The sequence below is a fragment of the Capra hircus genome, chromosome 25 (assembly GCF_001704415.2).
Source record: "Capra hircus breed San Clemente chromosome 25, ASM170441v1, whole genome shotgun sequence".
Classification (NCBI taxonomy): domain Eukaryota; kingdom Metazoa; phylum Chordata; class Mammalia; order Artiodactyla; family Bovidae; genus Capra; species Capra hircus.
Genome location: NC_030832.1, coordinates 35,728,692 through 35,747,258, shown reverse-complemented (window position 1 = coordinate 35,747,258; position 18,567 = coordinate 35,728,692). Strand labels below are relative to the sequence as shown.

The 18,567-nt window shown below is 46.3% G+C and overlaps 1 protein-coding gene across 7 annotated transcripts in view; it reads left to right on the top strand.

Moving 5' to 3' along the window:
• The window catches only part of CUX1 (cut like homeobox 1), a 361,373-nt gene that overhangs the window by 222,707 nt on the left and 120,099 nt on the right, over window positions 1-18,567 (top strand). For all 7 annotated transcript variants that reach the window (XM_018040282.1, XM_018040281.1, XM_018040280.1 and 4 more), the window contains exons 7-8: window positions 2,538-2,614; window positions 4,575-4,641. In XM_018040282.1, the coding sequence (XP_017895771.1) occupies window positions 2,538-2,614; window positions 4,575-4,641 (144 nt within the window). The remainder of the gene's footprint in view (window positions 1-2,537; window positions 2,615-4,574; window positions 4,642-18,567) is intronic.

Here is an 18,567-nt window from a genome sequence, read left to right as displayed (position 1 = left end):
GGCACTGTGAAGCTGGCTTCATTTAGAAAAGAGGAAGAATCCCTGCTGCACTCACTGCCAGGCCCTCTCGGGGCATCGTCTCACCTAGTGTCCAGGATAGATCTGCCAAGCTGACGGTCTCATTTTTCAGGTGGAGAGACCAGGCCTTAGGCTAGGGACCTGCCCCTACTCTCCCACCCAGGCACCCAGAGGTGGGGCTGGAGCCAAACCCACCGCTGCACCCTGGCCTCCTAAGGTCCTTGCTGCATGACCAAAGCCAGTCTCTCAGGTCAAGCCCAGCTCTGCAAGGAACGCCGCACCCATACTGCTGGGAGAGCCCCACAAAGTCAGGGCTCAGAAGGACAAGTGGACTTTTGACCCAGCAGAATTGGAACTGCTGCTAAATATGTCTCCTCGGAAAGTACTTCATGCCCAAAGAGATTTCTCACCATATTACTGAAAATTGGGGGACAGGGGACAATGCAAGTCATTGAAATGCCCTGCCAACAAGAAATGGATACATACGAGATAGTTTTGTTGAATTTGCAGTAACCCCAGAAATGTACCTGGCATAATATGAAGTGAAAAATGCATAGTACAGAATTATAGACAATGTGGTTACATCTGCACAGAGCAAAGTCATGCTTTATAGAAGTGTTACAGTAAATTCCTATAGAAATTTAATATCATTAAGTTGATTTTTCAAATTAGGTTAAAAGATTGATTATATTGAAAGATACAAATAGTTGACCACTGTGGGTGGGGGATAACACTAGATCTTTATCTCATTCTTTACCAAAAAATTGAAATGGATTAGAGTTTAAATGTCAGTAATTAAATCATATACATACGGGAAGAAAACATGGGCATTTACTTTGTTTTTAATGATTTTGGAATGGAGAAATCTTTCTAAGCATAAAAGAAAATTTGTATAAATATGACTGCCTAAAATTTCATACAGACGTTTAAAAACAAATAAAGATGAATAACATTTTTATACCATCAAAAAACTAGGAAGAAATATTTGCACCACATAAAAGAAAGGGCTAATTTTCCTTACAAACAAAGAGCTCTTACAAGTTAATAAGAAAAAGTCCGCACTACAAAAAATGGGCAGAGGAGAGGAACAGACAGTTCATACGAAGAGAAATTTTCAGCTTTATTCCACAGTAAAATTAGGTTTAATTTTATTCAGTGTTGGCACAGCAGAACACTCAAATGTTGTTGGCAAGAGTTTAAATTGGTGAGGTTCATTTTGTTGGAAAGTTTCTGAATATCTATCAAAACAACAAAAACAATTGCACACACCCTTTATCATTGCAGTTCCTCTGTTTGAATTTTATTCAACAAATTCACTGTCAGAATTATGCAACAATACCTATGATGATCACTGTGGAATTGTTTAGTAGAAAGAAATTTGATAAGTCATCTAAATGCCCAGAGAAGCTGGGTGGAGTCAGTTATTTAATAAGAATGGGAAAGAGCTGTATGTGCTAGGGTAGACTATTTCCACAGTACTGAGAGAAGTGAAAAAGCTAGCTACAAGATAGCATGTGTGCCCTGATCCCTTTTGTGTGAAAAGAAAGGGTTTTCTGTTTATATACATTGTAATATATCACATCTGAGTTTATATTATGCTACAGTATATCACATATTACATTGTATTTCTAAAAATTCTAAAGAGCTACAAAAGAACTCTATTTGAGGAGTGCAAATAGAGCCAAGATAGAGAAAGGACATTTTACCTTCCATCTCTTATAATATTTGTGGGGTTTTTTTCTTCAACACAGCATTTATTAGTTTTATAATTGAAATAGGTGCAAATGCAAGCAGTGCTTTTCCACAGATGATGGAAATTTGGGTGTCTTTTTTTAACTGTGCCATTTCTACTTTTCCGTATTCCCAGGTTTCTTCTTCATGAGAGCATGTGTTACATTCAAACGATGTAAAAATAATAGACTTATTTTTAGAGATTTTTCTGCCGATGAGGAGGAAGGAATGCTATTTATTGACCAGGGAATTCATCTGGAGATCCTGGGAAGTATAAATACATGGAATGTGGCTGCAGACATTCAGAATGTCCCCATTAGGTATTAGCGTTGCATTCGCATTCCATTCTAACAGGAACGGAGCAGCTGTCACATCTCTTCAGTACATCCTTTATTCCAACAGATTCCTTCATTGTGTCAGCAAAATGTAAATGCATCATTCTTGTCGGGCTAACTTCAGGAAACAATGAGTGCGTGATGATGCTTTTTCTTTTCTTTTTTTAAAATAACTGGCATTTCAAGAATAAGCTGCATTTAGGATAACCTTCTACATCAATTGCCTTGCATCAGGTCCTGCAGGAAGTACACCTCCCCTGGGGGGTGATGTGTGGGTAAGAGTCAGGGGGTTAAAGGTCAGGGCATCAGGGCTCGTGGCGTTACTAGTGGTACCCAGCCACACGCCTGCCGCCAGCCGTTTAAAGGCAGCTCATGGCCGTAGTTCCAGAACCCACAAGACATTTGAGCTGCTCAATAAGATGACCAATCTGGCTTCCTCCTCTTCCTTTTCAGAAAGCTGCAGGAGACCCAGATGTCCACCACCTCAAAGCTAGAAGAAGCCGAACATAAAGTCCAGACTCTGCAAACAGGTGTGCTATTCTGCCTGCCCATCAGGCCACTGCCAGCCAGACTGACCCAGAACAGGTTTACTCCACCTCCCAGTCCCTGCAGGTCCCCCTGACACCTGTCTCCCCGCCCCTGTGGTGAGCCTGGAGGAGGGAGGGAGCCAGCCCACACCCCAGTGTGCCTCAGACACCAGCCGCCTCCCCGACCCCGGCCCCTTCCCACCTCGACTGCGTGAGTCACCCACTCTGAGTCCTTCGAGGCAAGGTGGGAGGCTGCAAACTCCATGTACATCACTGCCAGGAACCATCCTTTCTTCCTGCTCTTTTTCCAACAAACACGTCTAAATCACCAGACTGTCAAGGGCTAACTTGTCATTTGGAACAATAATGGAGGAGAAAAACATTTATTTCTACCCTGTGAAGTTAAGGAGAACAGTAATAGCAGACCTTTAAAACTGCAAAAGTACCCAAAAATCTATGCTCAGGTTTCTCTTTAAACTTCTTTTTGCCTTTTTTTCTTTTTGTTCTGAAAGAGAAACGGGACTATATATTTAATTTAAATGTGGAAAAATAACAGAAGACATCATAATCCAGGTTTTAAAAAAAAATGACAGAGTGGGAGAAAATCACAACAAATTCAGACACGTAAGATCCCCAAAATATAAAGATCACCTGAAAATCAATAAGAATAGATGAACAGTCCAGGAGAACAAGGAGCTAAGGATGGAAACAAGGAGTTTACAGAATAAACACACAGCCAATACACATATGAAAAAAATGCTAATTTTGAATAGGCAGAGAAATGCTAATTAAATCAGTGAAAGATTGTTTTGCCTGTCAGATTGTCAAAAAAAATTTTTTTTTAATTGATAATATCCAATGTTGGTGAGAGTATAGGAAAAGAATCACACTCTCAGTATTGATGGGAATGTAATTGCCTCTTGGGAGGCCAGCTGGGTGGTATTTATCTGAAGTTGGAACGTCCCAGCCACTCACCCAGCACCTTCCCTTCAAGGTATCCTGATGCCCCGGGCATGTGGCAAGCCCTGTGCAGGAGCTAAATTGTTACTGTCATTCTCATGTCCCAGCATAGAGAGATTTCTATGCTTCTGCTCAGGGCACGGAGAAGGCAATGGCACCCCACTCCAGTACTCTTGCCTGGAAAATCCCATGGACGGAGGAGCCTGGTAGGCTGCAGTCCATGGAGTCGCTAAGAGTCAGACATGACTGAGTGACTTCACTTTCACTTTTCACTTTCATGCATTGGAGGAGGAAATGGCAACCCACTCCAGTGTTCTTGCCTGGAGACAAGAGGAGCCTTGGGACAGAGGAGCCTTGTGGGCTGCTGTCTATGGGGTCACACAGAGTTGGACACGACTGAAGCGACTTAGCAGCAGCAGCAGCTGCTCAGGGCAAAGTGTAAATCTCAGATGTTTGTATCATCCTATTTATGGGTGCGTGTGTGTTAGTCACTCAGTCGTGTCCTACTCTTTGCGACCCCATGGACTGTTTCCCACCAGGCTCCTCTGTCCATGAAATTCTCTAGGAAAGAATACTGGAGTGAATTGCCATTCCCTTCTCCAGGGGATCTTCCCGACCCAGGGATCAAACTCTGGTCTCCTGCATTGCAGGCAGATTCTTTACTGTTGGTATTTATGGGGGGGAGGTGTGTATATATATGTGTATATATTTTTAATTTATGGGAGTGGGTAAAAAAATATATATATGTATATACACTTAAACATATGCAATTATATATGGAAATATTTTTAATAATGAAATTTATTTAAAAGCACGAAATTTATGTAATTAGAGGCTCATGGGATGAGCTGAAGCAGCAGTGGCAGGGGATTTTTCTTTTCCATTCTGTGATACTTTTGTAATCTTTGCCTCCTTTGGAATGAGAATGTGATTTTTTTTTCTTTCTGATTTAATAGGAACAATTAGTATCTTATATCATGATTTTATGTCCTCTGCCTTTCAGCCCTGGAAAAAACTCGAACAGAATTATTTGACCTGAAAACCAAATATGATGAAGAAATTACTGCCAAGTAAGTCTCTGCCCATCTCCCTCTGTCAGGTAGCTCCCAGTACTGCTAATCCATGAAAGGTCTCCCTGCTTCGCCCTCCTGTTGACTGACTTTGCAAAGTGGTACAGGGTTTAGAAGATACTTGGCCTCTGAGCTGCTGTAAAGAACAGAGTGTCATTCCCATGGTTCCCTTGCATAAGTTTAAAACATAAGATGTGACAATAAGCTGTGTCTGGTACTCTCAGAACAGCCCTTCCAACTGACACTTTTTTCCTTAATTATTGTGAAGCCCGGTCACCACTGTGCCTTTTTCTAAGAAATTTTGGGAAAGCGTCAGCAAAGAGGAGGTATGATACTTGGGATGTTTTGTGGAGCTTGGTCTGTGGCAATAGCATCACCTTTTACCCGTGCCCAAAGCCTCCACTCCCACACAGATGTATCTTTTTAAACCCCACCTTATGGTGCTAGGTGTCCATGTGCGGACACTTACACAAAGTAGGGGTGTGTGCATCTTTGGGCAGGTATATCAGATAAAGGTCTTGTCGGGAAGGAATCAGTGATCTGCTGCAGGTACCCTGTTGCCAGCCAGCAAGCAAGGAATAACATTGACATAAATCAAGAAAGATAAAGAAGTAACAGATTGTTCCCTGAAAACGCCAGGCTACCGTCTAAACTACTTTTTCCTGTCCCGGGAGGCTCCTCCCATCTCCCCCAGACACCCATCCACCACTCCCTATCCTCCCCCAACCCATTCCCAACAGCTGCATCTCCAGTAAGACTCAGCTCCTGCTGTGCTCACACCAGGCCTCAGTGGGCGCTGGTGGGTTTTGGCGGGGTGGCTCTGAATAGCTCCACCCTCCTCCCCTGCTCCTGCTCCGCGTGGGGCCCTGGTACTCAGCACCCCTCAGTCTGATCACCTTCACCCTTGATCTCGGAGGTTGCTGCTGGGCCAACTGCTCTCAGGGCACATGGGCGGAGGGGGGGGGCGGTGCGGGGGTGGGGATTGACCTTTGTCCTGGATTGTTCAGTAGCTCAAGACCTCGAGAGCCCAGGTACCTGGGCCAGGTGGTCAGAACCAATTTCGATCACGAGCAGAGAACTTCCTCACAGACACTAAAACGTCCCAGTCAGTCTTGGTGATTCTGGCCAATGTGCTGGCACGTCTAATCCTGGTGGAACCCTCCAGATCACTGTCCCCTCTTCTCCTAGTGTGCTGAACGTGACTTCAGATGGTACAGAAAGGACTGGTTCTAAGGTCCCGTGACCCTTAAAATTACACTTTGAAAACTGGCAGTTCTGGTATTAACCCTTCTGATCCCGGGCATCACTGTTGATGAGCCGCAGGCATGCCCTCCCCACTGAGCCCACAGCCTGAGAGCTCCTCACCCCCGCAAACGTATCCTCCGAGGCACCACACCAGCTGCTGTCCCCTTGGCCCTCCTAGGTGTCCGTGTCTGGGTTTCCTTTTCTACCAGCCATCTTTGTTTTTCTACTATTTCTGCTTAGACTTTATTCTACTACATAGGTTGTTTTTCTCAGTAAATTTGATTTTTTTTTAATTATAATACTTTAACCTGATACATAATTCTGACCTTAGTTTATAGCATTTCTTTTCTAAAAGTTTAATCTGAAGATTCTATGCTTATTCCTTGATTCATTCACTCTTATCCACATCATCTCGCTGACAAACTTCATAGGGACTTTGGGGGCTGATAGGTTGGATTGTTTCCTTAGTTTTTGTTAATTTCTGTTTGTTGAACCACGCCTCTTTCTAAAAGGCACAGATACATCTTGTGTATCTACAGTCAACAGAGTTTGCTTTATTATGCACTTAAAAAACTTTCTTGTCTCCACCCTGAACGCACCCTATCTTGTCTAATCTCAGAAACTAGGCAGGGTCTGGGCCTGGTTAGTACTTGGATGGAAGACCTCCTGAGAATACTAGGTACTGTAGGCTATTAAAAAAAAAAAAAAGCAGCAGCTTTTGTACAGCCAACCAGTAAGCCCATCTAAGCCCATGGTTTCCAAACTGTGGGTCATGATTGTGAAATCTGTTTAGCAAGTGGCAACTGGCTAGTTGGGTCATAAGTAGACTATAAGGAAGGTGGTGACCGGGATGGCCTGGGGACAGGAGGAGGGAGGAAGGGGCCTCTTCTCCTCATCCCTAGGCTTTCCTTGCTGTGCTTGGAGCCAGTGTGCGACGCTCAAGGATGATTCCAGTCTCCCAGGTGGTCTGCTCCCTGGGAAGGATCAGAGATGCCTCCTGAGATGACAGGATGATTTTCAGTCCTCAGTGTTGCCTTAAGTTACTGTTTGTAGATGCAGGAAACCCAGCATGAATCCATTCCTTAGTAGCCAGCTGCATCATTTGACGGTAAGATTGTTAAATCTCAGGTCACCTGAATCAGCAAGGACACCCAGGAGAGCACCAGAGACCGGTCCTCCTGACCCCAGAACTCTCCTTGAACTTATCAGAGCCCACTGACCTCTGATAAATGGCAGTAGTTGATGGAGGCTCAGGGAGAATCATCTCTAGACTACTTCCCATCATATCAGTGTATCTTAAGGCCAGAAAGCATTTTTTTCCTCCCAAAAAAATACACATAAGTGAAAATCCACACATGACTTCTGCTTTTTCATTGAACTAGAGTAAATGGAGGATAGAATCAAAAAACATGGAGTGTGTTAATCTGTCATGTAAAATGCTTTGCCTCAAAACTGCAGCTGTAGTTACTACCTGCTGAAGGGGCCACAGGTGCTCTTGGGGTGCGTCCCCACCTGTGATCGTAGCAGGAAACCCTCGTCTCCTCAGATGAGTGGGGAGGCAAGAGGTGCAGCATGTACCTGGGCACAGAGAGAGTGAGCCAGATGGGCGCAACCCAGATCCACCGTCAGCTCCACTGACATTCCTGGAGGCCTTCAGGGAGGCTCAGGGAGAACAGCCATTGTGATCCAGCACAATCCCTGCCGTTGGGGGGACATTAGCATAGCATCTGCTGCGTCGGGGTGTCCACAGCAGACAGACAGCCCCCTCCAGCTAGGATGGTCAGGAGGGAGTTTAACATGGTGCCGCAGGGACAGGGAGAACCAGCTGGATGCCAGTATCCTGAGCAAGACCTGGCTGGGCCTCACTCCGCCTATATCGGTAGGGGACAGGGCTCCAGGGCAGTACCAGCAACCCCTGACCTTACCCTCCTCTGGGCCCTGGCTAGGACTCCCCACCGCCAGGGGAGGACCAGGGGGAGAGGGAGCTGGTGAGGGGGGATAGTGAGTCTCTGGCACAGGCCCCACCCAGCTGGAGCCAAAGGAGAGGCTGTCAAGGAGGCCTTCCTGCAGGCGGTGACCTGTGATTTGAGGCACAAAGATGCACTGGAGTCAGGGGTTGCTGGAGGCAAAGGAGCTCCGTCTGTGAAAACACCAGGCATCGAGGCTAGTCACCTGGAGGACAAGCCCGGAGATCCGAAAGGCTGATCTGCTGGGCAGGTGGGCATGGTGGGCGCCGGGGCTGGACAGAGACTCAGAAGGGGGTCAGCCCTGTCCAACTTTTTGTGACCCCATGGACGGTAGCCTCTGTCCATGGAATTCTCCAGGCAAGAACACTGGAGTGGGTAGCCATTCCCTTCTCCACGGGATCTTCCCAACCCAGGAATCAAACCCAAGTCTCCCACGTTGCAGGCAGGTTCTTTACCGGTTAATCAACAGGGAAGTCCCAGATGGGGGTCAGCAATTCTAAATATTAATAGAAGCAAATGTCTAACACAGGGCAGCTGAGGGCCCAACCCTTACTGTAGATGATTCCCAGAGGAAGTAATCCATAAAAAATGTAGAGAATGGCCTGAGATAATAATTGCTACTTTCTTTTAACTTCAGAAACAATTGCTTCGGTCTTAGAGCTCCCACACGGAGCCGCCCCCCGCCATGCTCCACCTCCCATTTCCCTCCCTTTTCATTTTCTGGGAAAGGTCTGCCATTCCACTGTCTGCTTCCGGCCCGACTTACTTGTCCTGTGTTTGACTAGACAACTTTCCTTCTGGTCTAATACTTACCAGTAGAAGCCCACCAGGGCCCAAGCTCCTCACAAGTGGTCTCAAAACATTTCAAAACAATATATTTTCTCCCTTCTCAAAGGAGAGATTCTTAAAAGGTTTCTTTATAAACTTCCCTGGCAGTCTAGTGATTAAGACTCCACAGTCCCACTTGAGGGGCACAGGTTTGATCAACCTGGTCAGGGAACTGAGATCCTATATGCTGAGCAGCAAGGCCAAAACAATTTATTTTAAAGTGTTGACAGAAAATGCAGAACAGGAAGTGGGTGGCAAAGGCATCATGGAACATGGCTTTGAGTGGGTCATGGCGGGGAGGGGTGGCGGGTCCACTGTCCCTGCCCCATGTGTTCTTGGATAAGCTGCTTGATTTCTGTGCCTCTCTTTCCTCACCTGTAAAATGGGCAGAATAGCAGTCAGAGCTCTGGGTGGCAGTGGAGGGTAATGAGGAGTTATGCCCACAGCCCGCAGCACGGTGACAGCTGTCAGCTCTTCTGTTGTCAGCCAGTAGAGGCTGTTCCCCACAAGCTCGCCCTGAGCTTGGTGTGTGTGTGTGTGTGTCTGAAATTACGGGTCTTGGGAAAGACTGGCCTGAATGGCATCAGGTCCCCAGAAGGTTTGAAGAGTACATGTTGCCTCTTCCTCCCTGGGAGGATGTCACTGGAATGACCATCCCTCACCGCCCCCACTGGGGACCAAAGCCCACAGGTCAGAGGCAGCGAGGCTGTTGGGAGCCCCTGCTGACTGGGTGCAGCCGTCAGCCTGCGTCAGCTGGCCCAGCCCGCTGGCTGCGTCGGGGACAGCAGCAGGAAAGTTTTCCATGTGTAGGCTTGAAGCGAAATGTAATTAGCCTTTATGTGCAGAACAAGGCTTCATTGATGAATACAGCTGGTCTTTGTTTTGTCCTGTCATTGAGAGTGGGAGGTAAAAGTGTTCTTCTTCATGTTTATTAATGCAAGATTCCTTAGACAAATGGCAAGCACAGTTTAATATTTGTTGGAACATCAGGGGGCTTGCCAAAACAGTTGTTGTGTAAGAGGATTGCAGGGTTTCAGATTATAAGCGTTTCTGGGTTAAATAAATGAATTATTTCTCTGCTTTTTTTTTTTTTTAAGTGAAAAAAGTACCTCCTCCTCAGCTGGTCAGGCTATGTACAGATCTTCTGCCTTCTCTTAGCAAATAGAGACTTAGCACCCCAGCTGACATTAACATGGAAATTCTAGCAATGTCGAGCAGGTTGAGTAAGATTTCAGTGGCTCCCTGGAATGGCCTTGGAGGAGGGGAGACAGCTTCTCAGGCCCCAGGAGAGAGGTCTGGACAGCTCCCCCGCCCCGACTCCACGCCTGTCCTGTGCAGCTGTTCGCTTGTGGTGGGGCTTAGGTGGCCACTGCCTGTGGCGGGAGGAATTTTACCCTCCAGCCGAGATACCAACATTCTGGGCAAATCTGCAGGAAGTCCCATTTTCACTCAAGTCCACGGCCACCTCTTTGCTCTGTCCCCCAGAGTCCTGGTTGCAGAAGGAACTTCAGTTGTTAATACACACAGTCAGCTTGTTAAATTCCTCCTGACTTGTGGGTGGAGGCTCTGAGCCTCCGATGAAAGGAAATATTGAATCGCACTGAAATACTGCTTTTTTTTTTTTTTTCTATAGCTAATGTTAGTCTGAGGAGAATTTGCACCTCCCAACCTTTCCTGCCGGTAAAATTCATATTTCTTAAGGTTACTCATGTTGTATTTCTTGCCTATATGCTTTTTAGAAAGAACCACATTGTATGCATACATGCTTAAACAGTTCATTATGAAAGAGACGTCTATGAAGAACTTCACTTGGGATCATTTTAGAGTGTTTTCTCTTTATCGTGCGTATACGACCAGTGTATAATCACAAAGTGCAATATGCTCTGAGAAAGCAGAAAACTTGCCCAGCTGAGCTTGACTTAGGGCTTAATTGAAATTGCTTAGGGGAGCCTGTACTCCACACTCCACATTGTGGAGGGAGGGGATTCCTGTGTCCCAGCAGTGGGCACGGGGGAGACCTGAAATGTTTGAAAACATGAGGATGCCCAGGGTTGAAGACATGATCGCGTAGTTGATAAATGTAGCCAGTGTGCAGTGAAAGGCGAGGGGTCGAGCGCGTCCACACATCCGGACCACTCGGGACTAAGTCATGAGGCCCTCTTGCTCCAACAGTCATGGAGGACGTGTCTGTCGCTCTCAGTTTATAGACAGGGAAACTGCCCTGGGAACATGGAATCAGGCCCCACATCCAGACCTTTGGACTCAAAATCCAGTGCCCTTTGCACTTTCCACCATGACCTCTTTCTGTGCTGCCTTCAGAGAGCAGTGTTACCCACCTGCCGTTACCCACCTGCCGCTTGCCGGGTGGTGGGTCTTGTTGAAGGGTTTTCCGTCTTCTCTCCCTCTCCATGAGCCCGGATGTATTTACCCTCACAGACTGATTTCCCTTTTATTTATTAATTTTTTTACAGTTCCACATGCAAGATTCAGGAAACTAGGCCAGGTAGAGCCAAGTAGCCAGCATACTCCCATTAGACAGACTTTGCTTCCCCCAACTGAATTTGAAAAGAGCACCTCAGTGTCCAGAAACAGTCTCCCTGCTGTACCTTTAAGAAGAATGTAACATTTTCTATTTCCTGGCTTTTTGATGAGTCATCAGTTTCCAGTACGAGTTGCTGTAATTATCCTGGTTAGATTAATTTCCCTAAAAATAGAGAAGCAGCTACTTTGATGGTTTCGAAGAGATGGACTTGAATAAAGAAACCGTTGTCCTTTAAACCTTAGAGAGAAATCAGACGTGCCAGGAACAAATGATGCATTTTTTTTTCCCCTATACCTTATCTGCAAAAGGATGTGTTCATTTTGTAGAATTCCTGTGATTTTTCCTCTCTATCCAAGCATTTTGCTTCACACCTAAAGCTCCATGCCTGCATGAGTACCAAAGGACTTTCCTTGGCTTTTGCACTGACTGTATCTGTTTTGCCTTCTCTTCTTATACAACAGTACAACCCTGATCTGAGGTTTTTTCCAGTCCTGGATTCTCACATCCAGGTAGAAAGTCCTCTGAGTGCTAAACATTCTCCACCTATTCCGTGGACTCTAGACAGATCTAGAAATTACATGGCATCAATGAGAACTGGCGCTCTTTACCTCCCTTCTACTACTACTACTAAGTCACGTCAGTCGTGTCCAACTCTGTGTGACCCCACGGACGGCAGCCCACCAGGCTCCCGTCCCTGGGATTCTCCAGGCAAGAATACCTGAGTGGGTTGCCAGTTCCTTCTCCAGTGCGTGAAAATGAATAGTGAAAGTGAAGCCGCTCAGTCATGTCTGACTCTTTGCTACCCCATGGACTGCAGCCTACCAGGCTCCTCCGTCCATGGGATTTCCCAGGCAAGAGTACTGGAGTGGGCCGCCAGTGCCTTCTCCGTAAGCTAATCTTAAAACACTGTGTTGAAACGCAGGCAATGTGTCAGGTGCTAGAGCTACAGAGTAAAGAGGGCAAGGGGAGTTACGGGTGTGATATGCACACAGACACAGCTCACACGCTCTGTACATAAAAGCATGTGCCACACACATGTACATAGAGCTGTCCGGTATGTGTGTGTGTAAGCATGCTTATGAGTATAGAGATAGTAATGATATTCATCGAGCATTCTTCAAGGGGTATTGTAGAGAAAAGGATGTGTAAGCTATCACCTGAGTTCAGCATGCTTCTATAAAAAATTGGGGGTTTTTCAGAGATCCTTGAAGTTTTCCTGAGTCACTGTAAAGGACAGTCTTGGCAAATTCACAGTTGGAAGCTAAAGGAAACAGGTAAGGGGCTGTTAGGGAAGACATCCGTTTGTAGAAGATCAAAGCACATTTGATGAGCCACAAATCGGGCATCATAACGGGCGCCTTCCTGCCTGCAGAGCTCGAGGAAGAGGACGGGTGTGTCCCTGTGGACCACACAGAGGTGGCCAACGCCGCCTGACCTGCCTGAGGAGGGGCCCACCTCAGTCCCTGCACCCCACATGCCCGTTGGCATCACTGACACTGAGGGCTTTTGTTGAATGAATCGCTCTGTAGGCGCCCTCACTGTGTCGACCAGTGGATTATGGACGAGGCCAGGGGACTAGTCTCGGCAGTGCTGAGAGCCCGACCAGCAAGGCCATGTGCTTTCTGGAAGGAAAAGCAAACTACGGAAGCTGTTGGCGTTTGGGAAGAAAGCAGGAGCCACCTGAACCTCTGCAGTATCTCACAGAGATATGATAGTGGAGGCCGGTCTGGACCATTCACACTTCTGCCCTGAGTGAAACTCCTCCCAAAGCTGCTTATTTCTGACCTCCACCCCACCTCCTAGCCAGGAGTCCCTGGCTGCAGAGGGGACCCACAGCCATGCAGGTCATCATGACACTGCTTATCTCCTTAGCTTCTGATATGCAGGGAAGAAGGGCCCTGACCAGGCAAGGCCCCTTTGAAGGGAGAGGCAGGAAGCCTGGAGAAAGTGAGAAACCATCCTTCCCTGGAGTTGCCCCAAATCAATGTAGGCTAATTCCTTTTATATAACATTTATGATTCTTAAAATTCATGAAAGTCACACATGTTTATTGTACAAAATTTAGAAAATTCTAGTAGATTTTTAAAAATAGGTCATCACTCATTATCCCACAACACATGGATAACTGGGTTTTGTTGTTATGGTTTTTGTTTCTTTGCTTTATTTCTGACTGTACTGGGTCTTTGTTGCAACTCAAGGGCTCTCTAATTATGGCACTTAGGCTTCGTTCCTCTGAGGCCTGTGGGATCTTAGTTCCCCATCCAGGGATCCAACCCACATCCCCTGCGTTGGCAGGCCGATTCTTAACCACTGGACCACCAGGGAAGTCCCCAGATAACTGTTTCAACATTTTGGCATATTTTATTCCAATCTTTTTTCTATATGGTACTCTATTTTTTTTTTTCTTTCACTGTTTACGAATGGTATCAGACTGGTACAGGGTTTTCATTTCTAGGTGGTTGTTATTTTTTACTTGTCATGTAAATATGTCTTTCTTGTCGTTACCTGTTGTTCAGAAACGTGATGCATGCTGCACGACGTCCCATCAGTAGACCTCCCAGGAGACTGTCACCCATTGAGTTCCCTCCTGTTTGGGGGCCTGATTTGTCACGTTGCCCTCATTGCTGTGCAGGTTTTAACTAGGAAGCTTCACACTTGCTCTGTCTTTTGGAGCCTTTACGTTCTGCCAGTGGCTATGGCATCTTTCAGAGGCTTCCCCATGGCATCATCAGACCAGAATTCTCTGAGGACCCCGTTACCAGGCTACTGTCTGGTGACACTTGCAGACGCCCCAGCCTCCCCCTGATTGGTGCACAGTGGAAGGTGCTGGGCCCAGAGTCGGGAGATCCTGGGTCAGGCTGCAGCTCTGTCCCCAGTGTGGCCAGCACAGCTCCCTCCCCGGGCAGCAGCAGTGTCCTCAGTAGCAAAACAGGAAGATTGGACCAGAGCTCAGGCAGACTTGAAGGCCCTGCCCGTTTCTCAGCGCCTTGAATTTGATCGATCACCCAGCTCCTTCCCCAAAGCTGGGCTCTCCCATCCTCCCCCAGCTGGCCCTGTGCAGCCTGTCTGTGGGGTGGCCTTCAGGGAAGGGGCTCCCCAGGACATGGAAGGCAGCATGAGGGTCAGGGGAAGAGCCCAGGTCTCAAGGTCATTCCAGAGTTTGATTCCTGGTGCTGTGAGTACAGAAACCCTGGGCAAGGCGCTCAGTTTCCTTACTCTGGTCTTAGTTTCCTCCTGAGTAAAGGGAGGCCTGGTGCAGCATCTGCATGCACGCCATCAGCAAACGGCTGCCAGGCACCCTGCCTGGCCCATTTGCCAAATGTTGGTTCACTTCCCCCACTGTCCAATCTCTTCCAACCCTAAGGAACCCCAGCATCTTCCATGTTTGACTTGTGAAAATCAGGCCAGTCCATCTGCATCACAAGAGCCCTGTCTGTATTTGCAGCTGCAGGTGTTGGGTAAAGTGCCCTGTTTTCGTGTTGTATCATCATCCTAAGAGACTCTGAATTTAAAATCTTAACTAGTTCCCCTTGGGTGCTGCTAACACTGGTGGCAAAAAGTTCTTAGTTCAGATGATTGAGGGGCCACTAGTGCCTTTAACCTCTAGAGGTTAATAACCGCAAAATAACTGCCTTCCAAAATCCACACGCCACGTGTGTGCGGAACCCACCTTCTAAAGCAAGAACAGTGTGGTTCCCTCCAGCCACACGTCAGGGGCAACTCCGAGAGTTCAACAGAGACCTGTTTCCACGTGGCCTGGAAAATTTGGGGGCCCCTGGGCTGATATAAAACAAATTAAGAGAGGTGCCAAGCATCTGGGCATAAGCATAGATGTCTGGGGCTCCTGTTCTGGGATATCGTTAAAAGAAACTTTGGGGAACCAGCCTTCAGAATGAGAAGTTTCCTATAGGAAACCGAGGGAGAGCCAGATAATTGAACTCATTGATTTCCTTCACGGCTTGTTTGCCCTTTCATTCTCTTCCTGAGGTGCTGTTTGTTGAGGAATGTCTCCAATTGCCAGAAAGACAGTGGGGTGTCTCGTATTCCCCCCCTCCGCCCCCGCCAGCTCTCCTTTCAGCCAGAGCTGAGCTCTGAGGCAAGCCTGCAGTATGAATTTTTAATGCAGAACTTTATGGCATCGCTCTGGCAGCCTGGCCGCATTGCTCTCCTGAGCTTTGAGATTTCATGCTCTGCTGAACAGAGCAGAGACTCAGGGCCTTCAGCATCAGTGAGGATTAACCCCCACGTGACCGCACGTGTGCCCTCCGATTTCCCTAAAGGTAAAGTTGGGAGAAAATATTAAAATTATGTGGCATTTGGAATGTTATCCACAGAGCCTTGGTGCAGAAACAGAGCGTAATCTTGAAATTTCATAGGAAAACATATATTTTTAGCTTTTCATTTATCTTTTTTTTTAAGTTTGCCTATTTTCATTTTGATGAGTTTGTGTGGTCTTTCTACCCTGAAAAAAAAAAAAAAGCACCAATCTATAGAATTTATGCAACATAAAGATTATTAGATCCTTCCATTTTCCATGGAAAGCCCCCGGGTACTTAGAAACTTAGGATTTGTTGTCAAAAGGGGAAAAGGACCAGATATGTGAAGCAGGTAATTCCGTGTGTAGGCATATGGTTGATTGGCCTTTTCTTCTGATAGCTTTCTAGTATTTTTGAAAGTTTCCAGATTAAAGGGGGGAAATTTTTAGAAGTTGTCTATAAAAATGGCTTGAGCTTAAATGAGTTAGGGAAGAAATGGAGCCTTCGATCAGTGGTGCCAGAATAGCTGGCTAACACTCAGAGGATGAGAGATTGGGCAGAGCCCTGTGCAGAGTCAAGCCTTGACGTTTTAAATATTTACATATGAAAAACAAAGTCATAAAAACACTAGGAGAAATTTTAGATGGATATTTATATAATGTGGGGGTGGGAAAAAAATGTTTCAAAGCATGATGCCAAAGGTAGAGCTCACAAAGGAAATTTCACAGCTTGCTGGTGATTGATGAATGACTGGTAGATAAAGTGGCAAAAATATTTGCATTGTGTATGACAGGGAAAGAGAGTCTGTGTGTGTGTGCATATATATGCAAGCACACCTCATTGGTGCCATTTTCCAGAAGTATTTGCTTTTCCTTCATGTCTATGTGTCACAAGCTGGTGATTCTCACAGTATTTCAGACTTTTTCACTGTTATTAAATTTGTCGTGGTGATCTGAGATCAGTGATCTTTGAGGTTGCCATTGCAAAAAAGTATTACGACTCACTGAAGGCTGAGGTGATGACTAGCATTTTTTAGTATTAAATTTTTTAATTAAGGTATGTACATTTTTTAAAGATATAATGCTATTGCACACATAATGGACTACATTCTAGTGTAAACAGAACTTTTATATACACTGAGAAACCTAAAAATTGACATGACTTACTTTATTGCAGTATTTGCTTAAGGGGGATAGTCTGGAACCAAGCCAGCACTATCTCCAAGGTATGCCTGTGTATATAAAGAACCCTTAGAAATCAATAAGAAAAAATTTAATACCCAAAGAGAAAGCTCCAGCTCCTTACTAGACATAGGCCTCTCAGGCTCAAGCGAACTCATGATCCCTCCTGACCTCCTTCTTGCCTGCAGGCAGCTTCCCTTCCATTTTCCCCCTCCCTGGAGCATATTTGGTCCTCCCTTATTCCAGAGATGAAGGTTCCTTCTTGACCCTGCTGTCTAGCCGTGTCAGCTCCACCTCCTCGAGGCCTTCTGCATTCCTCCTGTCTTTGTCTCCACTGTCACTGCGGTAACTGGGCTCTTCTCACCTCTTGTCTTTCCTTCTTCAGTCCCTCCCTAGCAAATCTCCCTGCTGCCAGTCATCCAAGTATCTGTAAAAGTATCTTTCCAAAATATAAATCTGAGCCTGTCTGTATGGCTCCTCCTTAAAATCTTTCCATGGCTCTTTTTTAAATTCTATGTATTTTTTTTAGTTGAAGGATCATTTCAGATGTACAACATAGTGATTGAATATTTTTATAGCTTTGTATGTACCATACAAAGTTATTACAGTATTATTGACTATATTATTAACTGTATTGAAAGTGCTGTACATTACATTCTTGTGACCCCTTAATTTTATAGCTGGTCGTTTGTACCTCTCTGTCCCTGCTTCACCTAGTTCACCAATCCACCCACCTACTTCCCCTCTGGCAGCCGCTATTTTGCTCTCTGTATCTGGAGCCTGTTTCTGTTTTGTTATATTTATTCATTCCACATACAGGTGAAAACACATGGCTCTTTCTTGCCTCCACTGAAAAGTGATGCCATAGCGTCCGGGATGCCTCATGACACAGCTCTGCCTTCATAGCCTCATTTCACACCAACTCTAAACCCCCACCCCCACCCCGTAGAATTGCAGGCCTTTCCCCTGATCACCAGTTCCCACATCCCAGTTCGCAGTTACCAGCCTTTCTCCACGAGCACATCCCCTGCCCCTCCACACCTCATTCCTGCACTCACGCTTATCTGCACCAGCCTCTGCGAGCATGTGAGGAGGGTTCTGGTCTCTCCTATTCCGTGGAGAGAATTTGGGGTCTTGAATTTGTACCCAGAATGTAAACATCTCAATTTTCACTAAATCTGACTGCAGTGTAGCATTTCTTTCCATTGCAAATCAACAACTCAGAACAAGAACAGGTCTGTGGCTTTGTTGCAAGCAGAAATCCTAGTAATTTCACATCCCATCACAGTCCTTGTAGATATCTTGAATACGGTTTAGATCCATGACTGCTTCTAAATGTCAGTGATTTGGGGGTTTTTTAATTAATTTATTTACTTTTGGCTGCTTTGTGTCTTCGTTTCAGCAAACGAGATCTTTCATTGCAGCATGCAGGCTTAGTTGCCCTGTGCCATGCGGGATCTTAGTTCCCCAGCCAGGGATCGAACCCACATCCTGTCTTTCGGAAGGTGGATTCTTAACCACTGGACCACCAGGGAAGTCCCCCAAATGTCAGTAGTCCTTAGACCCGTTACTAGATCAGGAGACCACCGGGACAAAGGGTGTGCTGTATCAAGGTTCCTTAGCATGTCCTCTGCAGGGGGAAGAACCCCTTTGGTACAGCAGCGCCAAGTGCTGCGGGCTCTCTCCCCTTCCCCCGGCACCAGTGTCAGAGGTGGGTGTACCCGGAGCTGTGTTTGGCCTGGGGAGCTCACGCTACTTGTCTCAGACCTTCTGTGCTTGATCCAGGAGATAAGGGATGGGCTGCAGCAGCTCTGCTGCCCCTCCACCATGCTACGTGGGTGCTCGTAGACGCTTGACTTGATATTTGTTAGGACAAAACTCAGCACTTGCCCGTTGGCTGGTTTACT